This window comes from Achroia grisella, unplaced genomic scaffold, assembly GCF_030625045.1.
Source record: "Achroia grisella isolate CSIRO2021 unplaced genomic scaffold, CSIRO_AGI_Agris_v1 utg821, whole genome shotgun sequence".
NCBI lineage: Eukaryota > Metazoa > Arthropoda > Insecta > Lepidoptera > Pyralidae > Achroia > Achroia grisella.
In genome coordinates this window covers 5,268,135-5,291,244 of record NW_026713035.1, presented here as the reverse complement: position 1 = coordinate 5,291,244, position 23,110 = coordinate 5,268,135, and the positions used below count along the sequence as shown (strand labels likewise).

The 23,110-nt window shown below is 32.0% G+C and overlaps 1 protein-coding gene across 2 annotated transcripts; it reads left to right on the top strand.

Moving 5' to 3' along the window:
- Positions 1 to 3,092: 3,092 nt before the first annotated feature.
- On the top strand, positions 3,093 to 22,883 carry LOC131852062 (mitochondrial pyruvate carrier 1). Of its 2 annotated transcripts, XM_059202661.1 has the most exons (5): positions 3,093 to 3,230; positions 3,517 to 3,588; positions 3,911 to 4,011; positions 11,281 to 11,398; positions 22,436 to 22,883. In XM_059202661.1, the coding sequence occupies exons 2-5, from the start codon at positions 3,521 to 3,523 to the stop codon at positions 22,461 to 22,463; spliced, it is 315 nt and encodes a 104-aa protein (XP_059058644.1). In that variant the 5' UTR covers positions 3,093 to 3,230; positions 3,517 to 3,520; the 3' UTR covers positions 22,464 to 22,883. The 2 variants fall into 2 exon arrangements, with proteins under 2 accessions (XP_059058644.1, XP_059058643.1); XM_059202660.1 differs by lacking the exon at positions 22,436 to 22,883 and having other exon boundaries at positions 3,099 to 3,230; positions 11,281 to 11,505.
- The last annotated feature ends 227 nt before the right edge of the window (positions 22,884 to 23,110 follow it).

Here is a 23,110-nt window from a genome sequence, read left to right as displayed (position 1 = left end):
AGGAAAGTTAGTATGTTTTTAATCCGGCTCCAAAAATGGGTGAGAAGATCGGGTATTTTTTTTTAATGTTTGTTACTCACTTATTTGTCATGTATAAACCAATTTAAAACATTTTTTTAATGAGTATTTTCAGATCGCTACCATTTTTTTTGTGTGTTATTTGAGAAAATTATGCTCTCATGATTTAAACAATCATTTTTTTTTCACAAATTTGGTATATATTTAGCATTTGGTTTGAGGAATGACATAAGGTAATATTTGTTCCGGTTAACTATAGCCGCATGTGAAATATCGCCGAAAATCAGATTATAAAATAAATAAGAATGAATTTCTTTATGCGGTTTTTTGCTATTTTACCAAACCGTATAAAAACATTATCTTCATCTAATTATAATAAATGCATCGCCTCATTACATACTAATTTCGCGGGCTATTATAGATAAAGCGGTACTCGATGATTTCTCGACTCAGCAAAAAATTCGTTGTTTTGTAATATCGGTACCAGTCTTGAGTATGTTTGTGCATTTATTATTAATATATAAGACTATTATAAATAAGTTTCATATTATCATTTTAAATATAGCGGTACGCACGCACTATACTTTCTTTTGGAATCTCATTTACATGCATTTTTATATGATTTAATTAAATAATTATAAGTAGTATAGTATGCAGGTATACGTGAGGTCAAATTTAATATTAAAGAACAAACCACTATCTAAACATTGTTATTTTTAAGTTCTACTAATACATTATTACTTATTGAGATCTATGAATAACATCATCACCAGTAACAAAAATAGAATGTCAATGTGAATATTTATGCCTTCTTTATTTTAGAATCATATCTTTATTTTAGCAATCATTTTTTATATGTATATACATGTAAAAAACCATTGCTAAATGTATATACATATAAATAATACACGTATGTATATATTTACACAAAGAAAAATATGTACACAGAATATTAAAGCAATAATGTTTTTTCTATCCACTATTATTTTGACTAATGTGAATTAATTTTAAATTTATAAAACTTGGTATTGTTTTATCTGTATTTTACCCGTGTATACTTAACTGTGTAGAGAATTCAGTTTGTATATATATACCTTTAATATTAGACTATATTTGAATCTCAATATTTTTGTACCTTACATTAAGAATGAAACGTCGTATATTTGTGAATTGTATTTAATATTATCGTTTGTTTTACAATGTATTAATGAAATCAGTGGAATCCGCTGCCGTCCATTTTCAGTGCCTTTATTTTGAAATAAAAAATGTATTGTAATTGTATCTTTTATTGATTCTCTCCATATGTTTGCAGTTCATTGATGCTAAAATATAAGTACATTGTGTAGAACTAAACGTCGTATCGACACTTTATGTCTCGTTAACCTTCTAGAAAATTCCTAGGGCAGAGGGCAGCTTGGTAAGTAATGGTTGCGTGTGGTGATGTGGATATTGTAGCCAGATAGGGAGATGATAGTATAAAATTAACAAAGTTTATTTTTATACCTTAATATGAAACCTTTCCACCAGCGGAAGACCAGAATAAGGCTGAAGAAGGATAAAGCCCATCGTGACGAATTTACCCGTAATTAATAATTAACTATGATAGTTTTAAGAGGGAGTCACGTGGATGTCAATGTGGATACTTTGCTAGCAAAGGAGCCTATAAGCCTCATCTTTACATAGTATAAAATGAAGTTGCTTCCGTTGTCTATTCGCTTAGATCTTTTAACGGATTTTAATGCAGTATTTAGCAATAGATAGAGTGATTCAAGAGGAAGGTTTATATCTATAATACATGTACACCCAGTCACTCGTGCAAAGACGGGACTGGTAATTAACTACTTATAATTCCTTCCCCCAGAAATTAGCTACTACAATTAACTTATAGGCAACATACTTGTAGTCATATAAATATATGTTTCTGACATAAACCAAAGCTCCGACTAGTCCAAAGTATAAGGTTATGTATACAAGCATATACACTATTACTAGTACTCTAAAGAAACTCATGTTCATCTGTAACTGTGAGTTTGAAAATTTAAATTCCTGATTATGCACATTTTGGATGAATGGTTACATTTTATGGCCTGGACTTGTGAATGGGATTGTGAGTCACTTTTTGTTTTGTCTAGTAATTTTGTGAAGCGAATGTCATTGGTCAATTATATTTTTTTATTCTATGAAGTTTTTTATATATATATAGGTAAGTATTTAAGTTGAGAACAAAAAGCAATATTAATTATTAAATAAATATAATAAGCAGAATAAAAAGATTAAATCAACAAGATGCTAAGCAACGACATCGTCATCGATACACAGACAATTAGGTCGTATATCTACAACTTACCTGCCATACCAGCTACTGTCTGAAATAAGTTCCGAATTTGATTCTTACTGGTACCAATGTAAAGTTATTGTTTTTTAAATGACTCTGATTATAACGTTAGTACGTTTTAATACTCTTAACAGTAAGCAATACCTCAACATAGAGGCTTTACTGGCTATTATAGTGCCACAAATATTTCAGAACTTGTTCGTCTGGCACACGCAGCGGCAGGTAAAGGAAAAATAAAACCAATTGTAGCTATTTACATATGTTAATTGTAGAAATGTACATGATAATTACAATATTTGTACTACAAAGCAAGCGGTTCGGTTCCGAATGCGAAACCTATTATTTTTTGGCATACATCGTAACTGAAAATTGTACGTTCCTCGTTATTTTTAAAACATTAGGAAATAAAGGACCGTAAATATAGGAAATGAAGTCTAACTTCATTGTGAATATATTTTACTATATATATATTTTACTTTCCTCTTTTATTGATGCCCTATCTACGAATTATAATTAAATATGTTTCTGATTATAATTATACATATTATATTTATGTTACAGGTTTGCTGAACTGCCCAATACAAATCTATCACACTAGACATCGAAAAGTTTTGAAAAATTTGAATTTGGCGCTTTTAGCTGCACAGACGTTGACGTTAAGTGTGGATTTAAGTAGATCCCAGCTGACGGACTGTCAAGGATGACAGCTGTTAATCCATTACATTTGAGTGAAGTAAATGACTTGAATGAACTTGAAAAAAGTCAAAACTTAAAATTTGAACCAACTCATCGAAACTCTGACCGAAGGAGTTTCGCCCCCGACATATTATAATTTATTCGTAACTGAACAGTTTAATATTGTATAAGAAATTAATAAGTGAGTGTTTCTTTCATGTTAACCGTGGCTTTTATTCATAAAATTACTTTGTGTTGTATTACGTGATTATAACCTTGACATCTTTACTGCTTATTGTTGATTAAACAATTTATTATTTAATAATTAATTAATTAATTAATATCCAAATTTGGTTTGGTCTAACGCACGTAATTTTTAAATTTGTTTGCATTCATGTATTTGATTATGGTATTAAATTAATATATTTGCTGTGAATTTTAAAGCATGTTAATGAAGCTCCTCTCTATCTAGACTATATCCTTTTCAGCAAAATGGGTTCCTTAGTAAAGAGTGCATTGAATCAGCTTAAAAGTAAAGAATTTAGGGATTATTTAATGAGGTAAGTTTGATATATTACTTTATTTATTATTGAATTAAAATGTTAATTTTACATGTGCTAAATTAATAGAAATTATGTCATGTGATTCTAAATTTTTACTATGTATAAATGTTTATATGATTTTTCTTTTCTGATTACTATGTAAGTACAATTTATACTTGAGTATGTTACAAAGTTAAAAATTGATTTCTCCTCAACAGTTAACATCTATAATATTTTGTCTATCATAACAATTATCATCTATAAAACTCTATTTCTATTGATGTAAATATTTATTGTGATATAATATAAATTAATAAAAATATTAATAATTTCCTTTCAGCACACACTTTTGGGGTCCAGTGGCTAATTGGGGTATACCATTAGCAGCAATAGCGGATACTAGGAAGGATCCCAGTTTCATTAGTGGAAAAATGACATTTGGTGAGCATATTTTTTTGTATAAATTATTTATAAATTTCATATTTGAGGTATCATACTTTATATCACAGTGGTAAGAAGATCATAGGTCTATTACTACCATGCCTTGCAGGGAGGACAGTAGAGGTTTTTATTTTGGATTTTCCATCCCTTTCCATTGCACATATAGCAGTATATATATTTGTCCTTTGTATCCCTAACTTTAAAACATACTGGTAATTTAATATATAGAATAGTAATGTAAATCGGGGTGAATGAACCATACCACAAGAGAAAAAAAAATAGTAATGTATAATTTATAATACAATGTTAGAAGGTCATTCTATATCAGAACTATTTAGTAGTTATTTGTTATCCGAACATAACAACATATCATCAGTTAAATAGAAAAATCATTGTTTTTGCATTCAAAATGTACATATTTTTTTTACAAGACAAGCATTTAAAGTTTTTTTTTATTTACACAGAAGTATTATATATCATTTTAAAAGTATTTAGATAATGATTAAGACGGCGTGGTTAATTTAATTGACTTATATAAAAAGAGGCAATTCTAATTTTGAAAAAAGACATTATCTATTTAATCAATGATATATGATTTTTTAAATATTTTTGTGTTATTTTATGTTATAAGTACAATAATAGTCCACAAACAAGAATACTGACGACCATTATTATACCTTACTACCTTGGTGCTAGTTACCATGAATTGTTTAAGTTATTGCTTATACTTATAACATTAGCTCTGAAAGTCCCATGGAAATCAGTCCAGCTGTTTCAGAGATTACCAAGAACAGACAGACAGATAAAAATTTATTAAATGGTTTTTTTTATGTAAGTATATACTCATCATTACTCATATGCATATACTGAAGATCTGTTAATTTAAAATTACAAACAACACTTAATTTTAATTTATTTGTCTAGATAAGGATTACATTTTTAAAAGCTATGTATTGGCAATTATATTACATGATTGTAATCAACAGCAAATGATCCTGTGATTATAAACTGTAATTAATTATACAAATATCTTTATCTAAACAATAAAGTAACATTTGTTTAAATTACATTTTATTCCGACTACACTAATGCTGTTGACCGCAGCTGGCCTTTGCAGCTTCACCAGATAGGGGGCGAGTGCAGATAGCACTCCAAACCCGCGGAAGGACTTATGGAGCGGCTGAAGGCCAACTCTCGCCTGACGGATACGACTTTAAAATTACAAATGCAAAGGAGGTTGTGAGCTGTACCAGTAATAATAGGAATATTCTTTATATAAACACTCCATTATCCATTTTATGTGTTGATCACGTTTATGACACGGTTCCATCTTACGTTGTCACAGCGCTTATCAAGTTCTTATCAATACTTAACAGTACTCCAGTGTGATACATGAGTTACAAATTATTACTCTATGATATGCCGTAATATAAGTGTGGCCGCACACTACGCCACTTGTGGCAACTATCAGACGAGACAACTTGTGGATGACATTATTAACAATATTATAATGATGAGTTATTAAAATGAATTTACATAAAAATTCTTTAAGGTCTATCTAGGTTATTATATATCTTATATATAAAATTCTCGCGTCACAGTTTTCGTTCCCATACTCCTCCGAAACGGCTTGACCGATTCTCATGAAAATTTGTGAGCGTATTGAGTAGGTCTGAGAATCGGACATCTGTTTTTCATCCCCCTAAATGAGAATCAAAACAACGTTTGCCGGGAACATCTATATAAAAATCTCGTGTCGCTGGTTTGTTACCGAACTCCTCCGAAATTTTGTGTGCATAGTGGGTAAGTCTGAGAATCGGCCAACATCTATTTTTCATACACCTCAATAATAAGGGATACTCTTAATTATTTGTTTAATCCGATTTACGATCAACCCCTGTTTTTTTATAGCGATATTAGTTCTTCAATGTTAATGGCAAAACCACGTTTGTTGGGTCAGCTAGTCTTTTGTATATGTTTTAAAAATCTTTTTTCCCTTGGTTTTTATCAACAGCGATTATCATTTTTCTTCAGATAAAACTATTATACAGTCCTTAAGAACCTATTTAACCCTATCGTTAAAAAAGGCACACACTGCTTCAGTTCCGATGGTCGCGGGTTCGATTCCTCATACGGTGCAAGGATTTGTATTCATGAGTATAATATTTGTATTTCCTATGTGTATATGTATGTATTTACAAAACAATGCACCTATGTATTTCTATCTGTTGTCTAGTACCCATAACACAAGTTCTGCTTAGCTCGGGACTAGATGGCGCTGTGAATCGTTCAGGGTTATTATTATTAGAGTTATTAACGATCGTCCAGTCTGCGGCTAGACTAATGATATTTAGGTTATAATATGTATTGCATGCTTTATGATATCAGTCATTAAAGTATTAAACGTTTTTAAAATTGGATGATACATAGTAATAAAGTACTACAATTAATTGTAGAAGAACAAAAAAATATTTCACACAGCGCCATCTAGTACCTACCTCTAGTTAGAGGTACTAGACAACTGATATAAATACATAGAGTTTTTTGTAAATACGTACATAATATGCATAGACTGGTACAAACAATCATACTCATGAACACAAATGTTTATGCCGCCGGAGATTCGAACCCGTGACCAACGGAAGTAAGGCGGTGTGCTAAATAGCTAGACAACCGAGGTCGTCTCACAAACGTATTTTCAACACTACATAATCCCCTCCGATCGATCCCCCGTCCAATTCAAACGGGGATCGAAATTACGGCGGTCTGAGCAGAGGTTCGAACTCCTAGCGGTGCCCTAAGACTAAAGTCGTATCCATCAGACGGGAGTTGCCTTCAGCCGCTCCATAAAATTGGAGTGCCATCTGGACTCGCGATAGGCGCCCGATGAAGCTGTAAAGGCCAGCTGCGGCCAACAGCAGTAGAGTAGTCCGAAGAAAAAATTATATAAAATTGTTATAGTTACATAGGTTAGTGAGAGTTCAGGGGCCGTATTATGAACTCTTATTCCCATTCAGTTTACGGCTTAAACTGAACTGCTTGGCGATTTCGTATTACGAACGCTATTAGCCAGCCAGTCAGCGGTCACGTGACAGTTGAACGTCTTCTGCCCGAAAACTGACCGGCTATTTCGTATTATGAGCGTTTCATTTGACAGATCTAAGCGGACACAACTGTCAAAAAGACCGTTTAAAAACAATTCAGTTTACGGTGGCTTCATATTAGCTTTTATAGAATTGTTTTCTAATTTATAGCTTCATTATTGTAATTTGGTTATTATTTCTATTTCTATGTCAGTTTTTATTATGTTTATAACATGTTTGTGCAGTTATTTCGATTGTTTTTGTTTCGTTTTAATTTTAATTATGTGTGATGAACTCGATGTATTGGAGTTTTTGGAAATGTGTGCACCCTACGAAAAAAAAGTAAGGAAAGTGTAAAGACGGCGATTACGCGACCAATCCAATAAAAATGAACAATTTAGAAAACGTTATAATCTAAATAAAGATTTGGTGCGTAATATGCGTGCGAACTCATATGCCGGTATCATCGAAATTTACAGACCTACCAGTGGAAACTAAGGTATAATGTACTGTAATTATTTCACTAAATCACTAGCTGACTATGTCAGGTTTTAATAGGATTATTATTTATGCTACAGGCATATTTATCAACGGCCTATTAGTGATATTGCTGTTCATTCTTTAGCACAGCCAATGGCAAATAACCGATTTATTGCATTTACCCAACATCCAAAAGTAAATACATATATAAAATTCCAAGGACATCTGAGTAAAGGATAGATAATAAATATTCAAAGGTATCTATTTCTATACAATTAGCAACTGTTATTGTTGCAAATACATCTATGAGTACCATGTACCATACCATATGATATAGTGATAATATATATGGTAAAATGTATGCATACAAGTAAAGCCTAGAAAGCAAGTATACAAGTAAACAATGTGCAGTCTCATCGGCAATAATTGGAATTTGGAATGCTAGGTTATTGGGCTGTATTTGACTGTACACATGCCACCCCATTGTAAACTAAGAAGAGATATTACTGTAGAAAACAATACCATTCATTAAATATATAATTGGTAAGTGAAATATAAATGAAAAAACATGTTTAATAATATAAGCACTTTTAATATCTTTTTTTAATATAATTGTATAAATTAACAATAAACAAGATTTTAGACATGCAAAATATGTTAATGATTATACATCTCTAAAGCTACTTATATACTAACAATAAATTGTTTACTTAAATATTAAATGACCATAACACTTAGACATATGTTTCAAATAATCTGTATCCATGTAATTAATCTCATATGTTTCAAATAATATTTATCTATTAATTATTCTCTTATGTTTCAAATAATCTTCATCTATGTAATTAATCTGGAAAAAAATTTTAGGTTAGTAATGCTGACATGGAGATTATAAGTATGGATGCCAACTGGAACTGGAGCTACTCATGACATTTGGGCAAACCAGAGGCATTAAGCAACATCTAGAGGACTTAAGCTGGAATAAATCCTTATGATTACTTGGTAAGCACAAAATTTAATAAGAAACTACAAACATCATTACATCTAAGCTCTAAACTTCAGTAATTTAGAAACATAGTTATGTATCAGCACCAACAGTTATTGTGCTGTGTTTCTAATGAAATAATACTTTTTGTAAATAAATATTAATATTATAGTATATAATATGTTGTTTTTTTTTTAGGAGATCCAGGATATACTTTAGAGAAGTATACTCCCATACCAGGACCACAAGAAGCATATTACACTGTAAGAACATGGAATATCATTGAGAGCACAATTGGGCTTCTAGATTTAGATGCCTACATGTACTTTGAGTTCTTATAGAGAACTAAATGAAGGTCTAGCTGCTAGACAAACCCATGTTGTTTAGTTGTGGAACTAAGAAATTGAAACATTTATAAATAATAATATTGTTAATAGGTTAATGTTTTAATTATTTGTTTTTATAATAAATGATATAGGTACATTATTTATGTCTTTTATTGGTAGTTATAATTAAAGGGATATGATAATTGTATTATATACTAGTTATTACCTATGACTTTGTCAATATGGCATACCTAATTTTTGTTAAAATAAATAAAATATCTCAAATAAAAGCAACTTAAGTTACTCCTTTACACAACTTATTACATATGACAGTGAAAGTATCCCTCAAATTTGGTCCAGCTGTTTCTAAGTTTAAAATTAGCAAGAACAAACAAACGGACAGACAAATATATTTTGTTTAATGTCATTTATCTTACCTTCTATATGAATGCATTTACTGAAAAGCTGTTGTATGGTGAACTTCAAAATTACAAACAGATACTTCAATATATTTGCATAGATACATGTATTTCAGATTTTACTGAGATTCCTATTAAATGAAATAAATTAAAATTCAGATGGTTACCTTATAACACTTAAACTTGACAATCCTTTCCAGTCTTTAAAACCCCCTTTTCCTAAGGAGTTTAATTGTTGAGCGACGTCCTCACACAAGCGATTGGTATGGTACTTATTAAAGCCACTTGCCATTTCCCTATGGGATTTTAAAAATCCCATATAATTTCAAATTACCGGTACGATACACGACGTTGGCGAGAGGTTTCAGTCCGTGATCTACAATTAGGTAGATAAATATACAAATATAAACATTTAAATATTTGCATCATTTTAAAAAAACATTACTAAGAAAATGTTAGGAATACTTACGTTACATTTGGTATATTTTTCACAATAATTGAATTATTAAATTTAACTTGCGTATAAAGTTATGGAAAGGCTAAGTTTCAAGTTGTACATTAAAATCGGAATTAAGTACTTTGCGCGGAATTTTAAGTAGATGCACAAAGTTCGTTTGGATATTACAATGAAAATATTTTTTACAAATAAATCCGAATTATTAAAAAAGACCATTAAACTGTCTGGAATATTTTTGTATATTACACAAATTCTACCGTTGTATCTTAATTACTGTTTTCTATATTTAATTTACATTTATTTAATTAATATTTTGTCCAAAAAGTGACATACAAAAACTCGACTTAACGTTGCAACGAATGTATGCGTATCCGAACGCAGCGCGAGAAAATTTATCCAGGCAGAATACGGTTTGAATTTGGACCCTCATAATACGAAAAAGAACAATTCAGTTTAAGGCCGTAAACTGAACTGCCTGGAAACTGACTGGATTTCAAAGAGTTCATAATACGCCCCCAGGCAGACAAATAGTATCTGTTTGTTTGTAGATATCAAACAATTCGTAAAACGTATTAAATGATAATAAAATTATTGCCCATTAAATAGATTATATTGTCTAATATTTATTTAGTTAAATATACGCAAACAATGCGCGTGAGTAACTGTTGCTCAATGATCTTGGCGATTTATAAAAAAATCAGGCAAACGTTTTGCCATATAGGAATTAAAATCAGTATAAAAAATAGGGTTGGTAGTAGAAGGCCGAAAAATTAGGAGTACATGTATGTTTAATGGCACATCATAAAATAAAAATTGTTAAAAAAAAATAGGTAGGCTACAGTTATTACTTAGGTATTTATGAAAAATAGAAACCAATTCTCAAACCTTAGATTTCATCAAAATCGTATAAGATACGTATGGCAACTAAGATTGTGATGCGAGAATTTTTATATAAGACTAGCTGCACCTCGCAACTTTGTCTACATCACACTTACCCATATATGTATAACATATTATTTTAACCCTTATGTATAACATATACAAACAATCTTTTTGAAGATGGAACGTGAAACAATGGACTGCGATATTGCTTTGTTTCTTTTAGTAAATATATACACATACTAGCTGTGCCCGCGGTTTCATACCCATGAAATTGATTGTCTGTGTTATTCAGATGTATAAGCTATATCACTGTAGAGCTTCATCAAGCTCCGTTCAATAGCTTTTGTGTGAAAGAGTTTATAATATTTGTTGTGGTGGGGTTCTGTTCTGTTGAGATGCGAGATGATATGTTTACTAATAAATAATATGTATGTTTGCAGCAGAAGAATTGTATTGTCTTTTTATAATTTTCTTTTACAATAATATCAATCAGTATTTGACAACTAACCTATTACAACTATATATATTCATCAAAGTAATAAGTAAATAAAAAAATCACAAATTAATAAGTAGCTCGTATATACTCGTAACAATATTACCAAGATATTTCTGTTTATTTTTTTTATATAAATTTCAGCTCTCACGCTGTATTCGATGATGTTCATGAGATTCGCGTGGAAGGTACAACCGCGGAATCTTCTACTCTTCGCTTGCCACTTCACCAACACGTGCGCCCAGCTCACCCAGGGTGGGAGGTTCGTCAATTATCACTACGTACAGGGTGGGAAGCCAGAGACAACTAAACTTGAAAAATAACGGTATGGTTGGACCTACACTCAGCGAGGTTAGACACTCATATACCATAGACAACTGGTGAGCAAACCTTTTAATCAATGGGTCACATTATATTTGTAAAAGTTTTAGGCGGACCGCACATTTAATGGTACTTATTAATAATGTTCAAAACTTTATTTGTAATAATGAAATATAATTTTTTTTTATATTTGATAGAGAAAGTAGAAAAAAAAATACAATTACAGAAATTGGCGGGCCGCATAAACTTGTTTAACGGGCCGCAGCCGGCCGCGAGCCGTGGGTTGCTCATCCTTGCTATACATAATGATCCTAAAACAATTAACTCTTTCAACATATGGTTGTACTAAATGGCTAGTCAATTAATAGTGCTAACAAATCAAAGTGAACAATTATTTACATTAGAGCTGCAAACCGGTAACAAATTCAGGGCAATACAGACAAAATTCTTATTTGTTTAAGTATTACAGTCCATAATCTATGATTAAGGGCTGTAATAAGAGAAGAAATAAATATTGCCATTCTGTGTGACAAATATATGCATACATAATTATGTATAGATGCAAGATATTACTCAGCTAGCATTCCGCTTTACTTCCGACGGTCGAGGGTTCAATTCCTCGCACGGTACAAACATTTGTATTCACGAGTATGATTGTATCGGTCTGGGTGTTTTCTATAAATATAATGTATGTATTTACAAAACAATGTATTTAACTATTTATATCAGTCTAGTACCTATAACACAAGCTCTGCTTATCTTGGGACTAGCTATGTGCATTGTCCAGGGTTATTATTATTATAGTTTTCCTGTTAGAATATAGACAATTACTTTATCACAAGGACCTATATTTAGGATCGGCATGTGAGTGTAACTACAGCACTATGGTCAAACAATATATATTAGGAACAAATTGTATTTGTATGACGCAGTGAATATTGACCTTTAGCTGCCAGTGGCATTGATATAAATTTAAATATAATGGTATTTTGGATATGTGTGTGTATGTAGTATTCGTATACGAGTCTTTCGAGACCAATATTTGTCCAGATGAATTTTTTTATTTGAAAATTTCATAATTAAAATATTGAATAAAAAAACATTGCTGTTAGTATTGTCTCTGACTTGTTAAGTTCAATATACCTCTGCATTTGTCGTCTTTTTTTAATGACTGGCAAAAGTAATTTATCTGCTCTTATATTCTTCTAGGCATACTGTGCAAAGAAAATCATATAATAGTCTAATGTTACACGTTTATAATATTTATTTCTATACTTCAAATATATTTAAAAATCAATCAAGAACTTTTTGAAATACAAAAATTTAAATCTTTCTTTACAATATACTTTTTGTTTTATGCAGAGAAAATCTTTGTACTAACACCAAGTTTATATAAAAATATATAATGAGTCAGAGCTATTTCATTATTGTTATGATTTGAAAATTCAAATATCATTCCAAGTATTGTTGATTGAATATCATTGTTATTGTTGTTTATATTGTTTTATAAATTGTTATTGTTTGTACCATTGTCTGCACAAATGTTTATATTTTCAGTTATTTCATCAGTGATATTAGGTAAACTAATAAATTCCCAAAATAACCCAGCAGTCGGTAATTTGTAACAATGCCAAGATGCATAGAGTTATATACACATATTTGGGTTAATAATTTTCAATAAAGGGTAACTAAATTAAGATACATTATCTTTAATTACACATTCGAGAATATTGTACTATATATAGGTATGAAAATATTAGGTATATTAGGTTTAAAAATATGAACAATTTTAAAATTCCAAATTATAGACATTCCAAATTTATTAGCAACATATAGTAGCTTTAAAAAGTAAAAACAAAAACTAATGTGGTTTTCAAATCAATTGATTCCAATTTCAAAATATTCCAATAATTTTCAATTTGATTGTTAAAAGACATTGTACAATGCCCGTATAGGCTGAGTACCTTTGCCTTTCCCTGAAAAGGAAAAAATCCGAACAAAAAAAAAGACTTGACAAAAATAGAAAATTTGTTAAAATTGTGTAACAATATGTAGAAAATATAAATATTTATAAAAGTCTAATCAGGAAGATTACAAATGTCAATTGACTGTAATGTAATCTTTTTATGTAATAGTATTTGCTTTGTATAACCCGCCGATTTAAATAGGCTACTCGTTCTGATGGCGTAATATTAATAGACTAGTACATTTTATATTGGCGAATTATTCAAAACAAATTCTACTATAATTTGTTTGTGGCGATTTTATATTTCCATCTTAAAAAGTATCAACTATAGTTGTTCCCATAGTATATCTTTATTACTTGATTTTGTTAGGATATATTTTCTTTTAAATTTTATAATAAATGGTTTTAGATGTTTTAATGTACTCTATAGTGGACTATGTGAAGTGATATATATCGAATAAGGTATTTATATACCTGTTACATAATCGTAATGGTGTCAAATTAATTTGTATATTATGGACTTCATTATATTAAGCACTTATTACAATATATATTTCTTTAAAATTATATAGAGCTATATAGCACAAATACCATATTAACTGTGATTGTATTGCGCGATATTTTTTCTTTATAATATAGAAGGTGTCAATTTTATTGTTAGTCTTAGTGCTTCCATACTCTGTCTATTAAACCTTAAGATCATGATCAAAACTGATCTACACTACATGACCTATACATTGTGCATCAATTATGTATATTATTGAATTAGGTGTTATTTTGTGGAAGTCGATTACATGACTTAATAGATTTATATTATTTTGTTTAATGTAGCTACCATTAGTATATGTGAGACCATAATGGTCGGAATTTTGAAAATTAAGTTCACTATGACTTTGACTGTTGATATCGTCTTTGACCACTCTGTCTGAGATGGAGTCGCGGTATATTATTATTTTTACTTAATTTTGATACAGATATAACTTTCTATGTTGAGAATATTTTTACTTTAGAGTTTTATTTTTTGTCATATTTTACTGATGTATTTAAGTAGTTACCAATGAATACAAAAATGTTATTTTATACATACATTTAAAGAAAAATGACGGAATCTTACTAGGTTTTATTTATTTTTATTGAGTTCCCGATATTTGATAAGCGTGCTAAGATACCGTGATTTTGCTTAATTTTACGAATATATTATGACTGGGTCAAATTAATGAAAGTATATGTTATTTGATGTTATTGCGAACTATTTTATGTATATATTTTTCTTTTTATCCATGTTTAATCCGGCTCGAAGGATCACAAATGTATGGTACTGTGATTGTAGAAGGATTACGAAAAAAGTGCACACTCGTTGTCAATTTTTTATATAAAAAGAAAAAAGAAATGGATATTTAAAAAAGTCTACAGTCTACAAGTCATCGTGCTTTTAATGTACATTTTGTAGGCCTCAAATGTTGAATTAGTTCCTCAAAAGTTTGATATATATATTGTAATTATGTTCATATCTCTATTGTGAAACAAACAAAGTATAAATTGATATACATATATATATTTATTATATTTCAATGATAGTAAGCGTATTATTGGAAATTATATAAGCTGTAAACAGGGCTATATTTTTTTAATATTGTTATTATAGTGAAGTTGATCTGTCTCTGTAGTTTTATTTTCATACATTTTTACCAGTATGGCTTTTGCCTGCGGCTTTACCCGTCTGACCACGATTTATTGCCACGAAATCCTATCTCCTCCATCCTGTTTATTTGAATGTAGGAGTTGAATAAAATAAACTGAAACACAAAGGCCTTCAGACGTGACAATCGATCGTTATTTACAGGAACTCCACAGCAGTATATCATGCTGTGGTGCAACTGCGATACATCAAATCACGGAACTCGGGTGATTCGAGCACGTGTCAGCATTTTTACAGTCATGAACTCTTTTATTAAATTCTATATTATTTCTCCTTTATTTTTTTGATAGCTTTGTCATATTGTATAAATGTTGAAATATGGGAATGTCAAATATTTATTTAGTAACTGTGCCGCGGTTTCACCCATGAAATTTATAGCTCAAGTATGTGTTATTCTGATGATTATGGTATATTAAGTTTCATCACAGATAATATAATATTCTTTCATCAAAATCCGTTCAGTAGTTTTTCCGTGAAAGAGTAACAAACATCCATTCATCTATCCATCCATATTCACACAACACAACAACACACAACTTTCGCATTTATAATTCTACTAAAATTGCATGTAATCTTACAGCTGATGAAACAAATAGTATTCGAGCAATGTTTGAGTTAGCACTTTACTTAGTCAGCCTCGGTGGGCAGCGGTGTAGTAAACAGCTTGACTACCGATGGTCGAGGGTTCGATTCCTCGCACGGTACAAACATTTGTATTCAAGTAGAGAGAGTAGAGTAGAAAATCATTTATTCAAATAATTACATTGAAGCACTTTTGAATAGTCATTACATTTTTTTAATCTACCGCTCGTTCGGAAAGCTGTATCATCACAAGAAGAACGAGCAAGAAACTTGCGTGTTGCTTTTTTAAATAATTTTAATATTACTTTACATTTTTAAGTTTAAGTGTGTGAATACAAACTACCAATTAGCACTAATTCAATTATATACTCAAATAGAAAAGATAGAGTGTGTCGGTCTGGTATTTTTTTATGTATATCGTGTAGATACATATTTATGAAAAAGTATTTATATTAGTTATCTAGTACCGATAACATAAGCTCTGCTTAGTTTGGAACTAGGTAACGAATTATCCAGGGGTATCTATTAAAAACATTGACATGGACAATTGTCAATACCTCTGACTAACCCGTTTAGGATCCCAGTTGTTACCGTATATTATTATTATTGTTTGTAATCATGTAAAAGCTTATTTTAAAGGAATACGAGCCGAGTTTCATGTCAGTTGTTAGCTCGAAAACACTCCGAACTGACTGTAGATTCGACATAATAATATAAGTCTGTAATAGACCTACATGAATAAAGATATTTACTTTTGTATATTTGTAATATTATTATTGATGTTAAATTGTTAGTATATTACTAAAAAACATCACTCTCGAGACCAACTAGTGAGTAATTACAAAAGTTGTAAAATTACTATAATTGTTATATTGTAAACGCGTTATTAGAAAACGTGACTCGCTCACAGATTTTTGTAATTACTCAGTGCTATACTGAGTAATTACAAAAATCTTTTACCGTAATTTAATGCACTCATAGAGAACACAGAGTATATTGCTATGCTATGTTTATGTGTAGAGTCACGTGGGGCAAGTGTGCGCAGCGGGTAAGTGTACGCACTCGAAGTATTTCAAAAACGGTTTATAGGTACGAACTGATAACACCCCTCCTCATTAGCGCACAAAAGGCTATACTTAGTGCAACTTTTTCACTGTCCGCCGGTGAACCATTTTGTTTCCGTAAGTGAGTATTGTTTTTTGCTTGAAATATTGCGATTTTTGTCTTAAATGAGAGACTCCTTCCTTTGTAATATATTTATATTTTGAAATCATGCTTTATACCATCGAACAGTACATTTTATGTAATATAAGCCGTGTTTAATCTTTTGGTGATGACGATTACGTAATATTGCTCAGTTCTGGTTAATTTTATTTTGATGTATTGGGGCAAGTGTGCGCATACGAATGTCGGGTAAATATGCGCATGCGAATATTTATGATGCAATTTGTTATTTCAGAGTTTAATTATACATAAAAAATGCCTCGATTATAAAAGAAATGCCGGATAGAAGTGTTGTCACAGAGGAACAGCTAGAAGCTGTTAAAAGATTAATTTCGGAGGTTGGTAGCAAACGACAGTGTGGCACCCGCAATAATGAGTGTACCTTCGTCTAGGAATGAATATGTACGATTGTCATATTCATTCCTAAGGCCAACTTCGGTATTTCTTGGATGGATGACTGTGATTCAAAATCGGCGAAAGAAAGGCAAAAAGTCAATCATTGATACTGTAAGTCCTTATAAAGTAGAATTGGAAAAACAAAAAACAAGAGGAAGAATAAATTGCCAAAAAAGAAGATACGACTTGATCTGAAAATAAATAAAATGATGAGCAGGAATTATTTTGCCCACTGTGTGGAGAAAAATACATATTTCCACCGAATGAAGACTGGATGGCATGAACAATGCAATAACTTTGAAAAGGAATTATTTGAACTGATGTATTATTAGGTTGAGGATGTCTATTTTCTGGTTTATCATATGAGTCTGACTCTATTTACTGTATGTTACATGTTGCGTACACTTACCCTACTGCGCACACTTACCCCTATACTTGGGTAAGTGTGCGCATTTAAACAGTTTTGATTTTGTTGATTTCCAAAGAATTTGTGTAAATGATAATTATTTATTTTGCGTTTAAGTTGTTGATTATTAAATATTTTATATAATAAACCTTGTTTTGTTCCAGTTAACTTCAAATATTTTATTATATGATACTTCAAACCTTAAGTGCGCACACTTGCCCCACATGACTCTATATACAGACAAACATTGCAATAATATCACTTCATCAAATGAAACGGAGCTCGCCATTGAAATCGAGGTGGAATCGCGGCCGCGCACACAAACCGTTGCGGCCACAATAGTTGCAGGCGTTATTGTTCAGAATTCTAAGCGATTGTTTGTATAAACGTTCCTTCTGAGTTCATAAACTCGCGCGCTCTAAATGTACCACCATTAAATAATTAAAAGGTGCTTTTAATACTTCCAGAGACAAGCCTGCTCTGATGACTACTGTATTAAGGCTGGTTTAAAATGAGACACGTTCCTAGGTGAGGTAAAATAAGTGTAATCAGCTCGCTAGCAAAGATATAAAGACAATATGGCATAAGAAAACAAACGGTATATAAAAACAGAACGTCAAAATATAAAATTCAAATATATATAAAAAACATAAAAACTATCAAAAAGGTTGCCATCGGCAACAACGATTGATTGATTTATTTAGTTTTTTCTTTTTATTCTACGTAGATGCCAAATATGTACGGCTCATCTGAAGGTAAACGGTCACCGTAGACTATGGACGCTAGAAACACCAAGGGTGTCAAGTACGCGTTACCGAATATTAAGAAACCTTAATATAAATCCTTGCCTGCATGCTGTAGTCTCTCGAGAAAACCTCGGCAGGTAGGCAGGCATTGCATCATCTAAGGGGACGCGAGAAGAAACTCCTTTACTTTGCTACTCAAATGACTATTTTTTTATATCAACTTTGCTACTTAGTAGTATGTTTTCACACAAATTTTTAAAAATGTAATTATTCTCGACTCGATGACCCAGGAGAGATGTGCCTGGCGAAGAAGAACTAGGAAACCTGACCCCAAATGAAATGGGAAGTGGCTAGGCAGAGAGAGAGAGAGACAGAGTAATTCTTAATAAGATTTATTAAAAATAGCAACACGGAAGTTACTTGCTCATTCTTCTTGTGATGACTTTACGTTCTGAATGTGTGATAGAATCATAAAATATGACTATTACATAACAAACATGCTTATATATTAAATTTATTTGGATAAAGATTCTTTCTATTTTTATTTCTTGGCCATTTTTAAGTATTAATCTGTGGTATCATAGACGTTTAGGTATACGTACGTAGGATTCTGAGCCAGCGGAGGAGCAAGTTAGATTTTATAGGACCTGTTTAGCAGACCGCTTTACTTCCGATGTTCTGATGGTAAATATTTAGGGCTGGACAACCTTTAATACTTAGGCGTATGAAAAATAAAGAGTAGCCGATTCTCAGACCTACTGAATATGCATATAAAATTTCAAAAAAATCGGTCAAGACGTTTCGGAGGAGTATGGTAACTAATATTGTGACACAATGATTTTATATAGGTATAAGATAAATATAATAATACCTACCTCATTTCTGAAGATTTGAAATCAAATAGTCTACGCATTTACCTAAAACGCACTATTAAAAAAACTCGCTTAAGAAATATAACCTTAAATTCCGGTGTTCCGGACCCAAGAGGCGAATATTAGATCCCATTGTTTACACCGTGTATATACCCTGCCAGCCGTTACGTGCCTTATTTAGTGTACATAAAATAGGCTACTAATTGGACGGGAGCGATTTTAATTAAAGTAGTACGTATCTTTAGGTACGCAGGCGTTAGACGCTATGCCATGGGTTAACTGCTCGGTAATGGTACTAGAGATCTCTTTTTTCTAATCCTGACTAATATTATAAATGCTAAAATAACTCTGTCTGTCTGTCTCGCTTTCATGCTAAAAACACTCAACCGATTCAAATGAAATTTGGTACACATAGTCTAGACTGAAAAAGGTCATAGGCTACTTTTTTAAGCCAAAAAAGGGTTGTAAGGGGTTGAAAAGGTACATGAAAGTATGTATGGAAGCATTGTCATATTTAAAGCTAGAAAAATAAGTTTCAAGCAACTAATTTTTTAGGCAGTTGATTAAGTATAAATGAATATGACATTCAGAATTCTTTTAATATTAAATATCATATTTTTCGACAATATCGATGTGAACCCTAACAATATTATTTCTTTATTTGGTCAACGTCACTATAACACACGGACGAAGTCGCGGGCACATCTATTAGGTATACATATATGCCGTATTATTTTCGTCAAACGGTATTTAGCCAGTATTGGGAAGTTTCAGAAATGTTACGTCACTACAGCAGTTGATTTTTATTCCTTTTTCAAATTACACTCCACATAAATTGCGTTGCTGTATTTCACGTCTGATCGTCTCGGTTGCCTCGAACAGAAAGAACGCCGCCCCTCCTTGTTCCCTTCCTCTTTACGTCTATTGGTGGCGGCATGATAGTGACGTCACCAATATAATAATATAATATATAATATAATAATATATAATAATCTCAGGACAATTCACACAGCGCCATCTAGACCCAAGTTAAGCTAGCTAAAGCTTGTGTTATGGGTACTAGACAACTGATACAAACACATAGATAATATTTTTCGTAAATACATACATATTATACATAGAAAATAGCCAGACCGATACAAACAATCATACTCATGAATACAAATGCTTGTGCCGTGCGAGGAATCGAACCGGCGACCATCGGACGTAAAGCGGTGTGCTAGACCGCTAGACCACCGGAGTCGTCAATATCATGTGACTGACTATGGTTCTAAATTTGAAATGTAATAACAAATTACTCAACTGAGTGTTCTTTATGTACTGAAGCTAACAATGGATAGATACATCATCATCAGCCCAGTTCAGTCCACTGCTGGACATAGGCCTCTCCCAAGGCACGCCAATGGGCACGATCTTCAGCTCTTCTCATCTAGTTACTACCCGCAACCCTACGTATATCGTCACTCCACCTAGCTGCGGGGCGTCCTACACTACGTTTGCCAATTCGCGGTCTCCACTCTAGAACACGTCTACTCCGGCGAGCATCGGTTCTGCGACAGATGACCGGCCCTTTGCCACTTTATCTTGCAAATACGAAGAGAGTCAGTGACCTTAGTTCTCTGTCGAATTACTTCGTTTCGGATTTGATCCCTTAGAGAAACTCCAAGCTTAGCTCTTATGGATAGATACAATATACTTTATTTCTAAAATACAGTAAAGAAAAGATATAAAAAATATAAAGAACAGATGTATAGTTTTTTTATTGGATGATAATGGAATGGTCCACCCGTTTCCGCTAGTGGTTTACGCTGGCGGGGCACCAGTGGAGGATGATAAAATGAAAACGAGGTCAGGTAAGTTTGCCCATCGTGATTAAATAACTAGGAATTAACAACGGTAGTTTCCAATGGGAACCGCGTATAGGTGGACCTTACATGGTACATTGCTAGCAATGGGGATACTAGACCCCAATACTAACAACTTATTGTAACTATGCATGTGTGGGGGGCACACATGCATAGTTACAATAAGGTGGTTAAGGTAAACTGCTTTTAATTAAATGCCGTAAGAAGAAAGTAATTCGTTTTATGGGATGTGTGTAAGATTTTAATATAAAACACTTTCTTTACAAAAAGCTTATTATAAAATAAATATATAAATAATAATTATGTTTTTAATGAAAAAATCTAACTTAATATACTTAGCTCTAAAAACGCAAAATAACATCTAATTCGATTAGTTATATAAGCATTGTATTTTGGTTTTATGGGGGTGATATCAACCCTGTCATATACCATATGGCTGTGACATTTCAGGAGGGTAAGGCATGCCATTGTCCTCTCGTGGTAATGTATTATATTACCAGAGTTTCAGTGAGAAATATGAGTTGACACGTAACGATTTCTTTACTTTCGTACAGATTTGAACCTAGGACCTTTCAATCAACGTTGCGACACTAAATCACTAGGGTATAACATTCTTAAGACAACAAGAAATCATTTTGAAAAAGAAGCGAAAATGATTGTAACTAATGAGGTCATGAATATGAACGAGTGACAAAAAAACGATAAATGCACATCGTTTCAATGCCTTCCGCCTACTCACTTATGTATGCAGTAAACAAACATATTAGAGCACCCATTACCGATCCATATATTTCTGTAATAAGTGTTTTTCCCGCCTATCAAAAGTTGGCACATGCAAACGTTTGAGTCAGACTTCATTTTATTGTCTACTTTCTAGTTGCTGACGTAGACTTTGTACGAAGTTATCTGCGTGGGTATCTCAGTTGCCAAGCAGTTTGCTTTGTAAGCTGTTTCGTTTTGGCTGGTGGTAGATGAGTGAAATTACATAACACGCAGCATGATGCTCCATCCTTCGGAATGGCATGGTTTAAAAACATAGTAGTATATCTACATGAACGCGACTGGAATGCCGTATGAACATCATCTACATTTTTCTTTGATAATTTGAATTCAATGTGCTCGATAATAAAGTAAACATTATTTCTTACATTAATTCAATTTTTCCATTACCATGGTAATATCAGTCCGAACACAAAAAACAGAAAATAATATTTTTTTACAGTATAACTCCATCGTTCGAAGTTAAATAAAGTCCTCGCACGCGTTCACGGTCCATTGAGTCTCAAGTGAGAGTTGGTGAACGCACCCGACCCGCGTTTCCGAACGAGGCGCCGCCATGACGCCGTCCGGTCGTCTAGCAACATGGCCGAAAGCGTGGGAAAGAAAAGATGGCGATTTGCACAAAACACACCCATTACCGGATCTACTCTACTGTATGTTACTTATTGCTTTGCATTTGTATGGTGTAATGACTGTGAAAATTACTCTAAGATGCCATTCTGAAGTTTAAATGGCGTTGTGTAAATTAAAACGCATTACCGACTGATGCCCAGGATCCTTGTAGAGGATGTTTGGAGGGAACTTTAAAGCTAAAGATATAAAAAAAATGGGCAGTATTAAATTGCCCGATTATATGTAACTCTGGTGTTAAGTTTCAAAATTATTTTAGTTGAGAGTTTATATTTTTAATTTAATATTTATATAAAATGAATTTATATAATTTGAAATGTGATATGATATGAGTGATGACTACAAATTTATCGCAGTGAGACAGAAAGGTGTGTCATGACCGTTTGACCAATTAATAGGAAGGCTTAGTATTATCTTCGTTAAGAACGATGAACGATCAAAATAATAATACTAAATAAGAAACTACCTCCAGTTTTTTATTTTATAA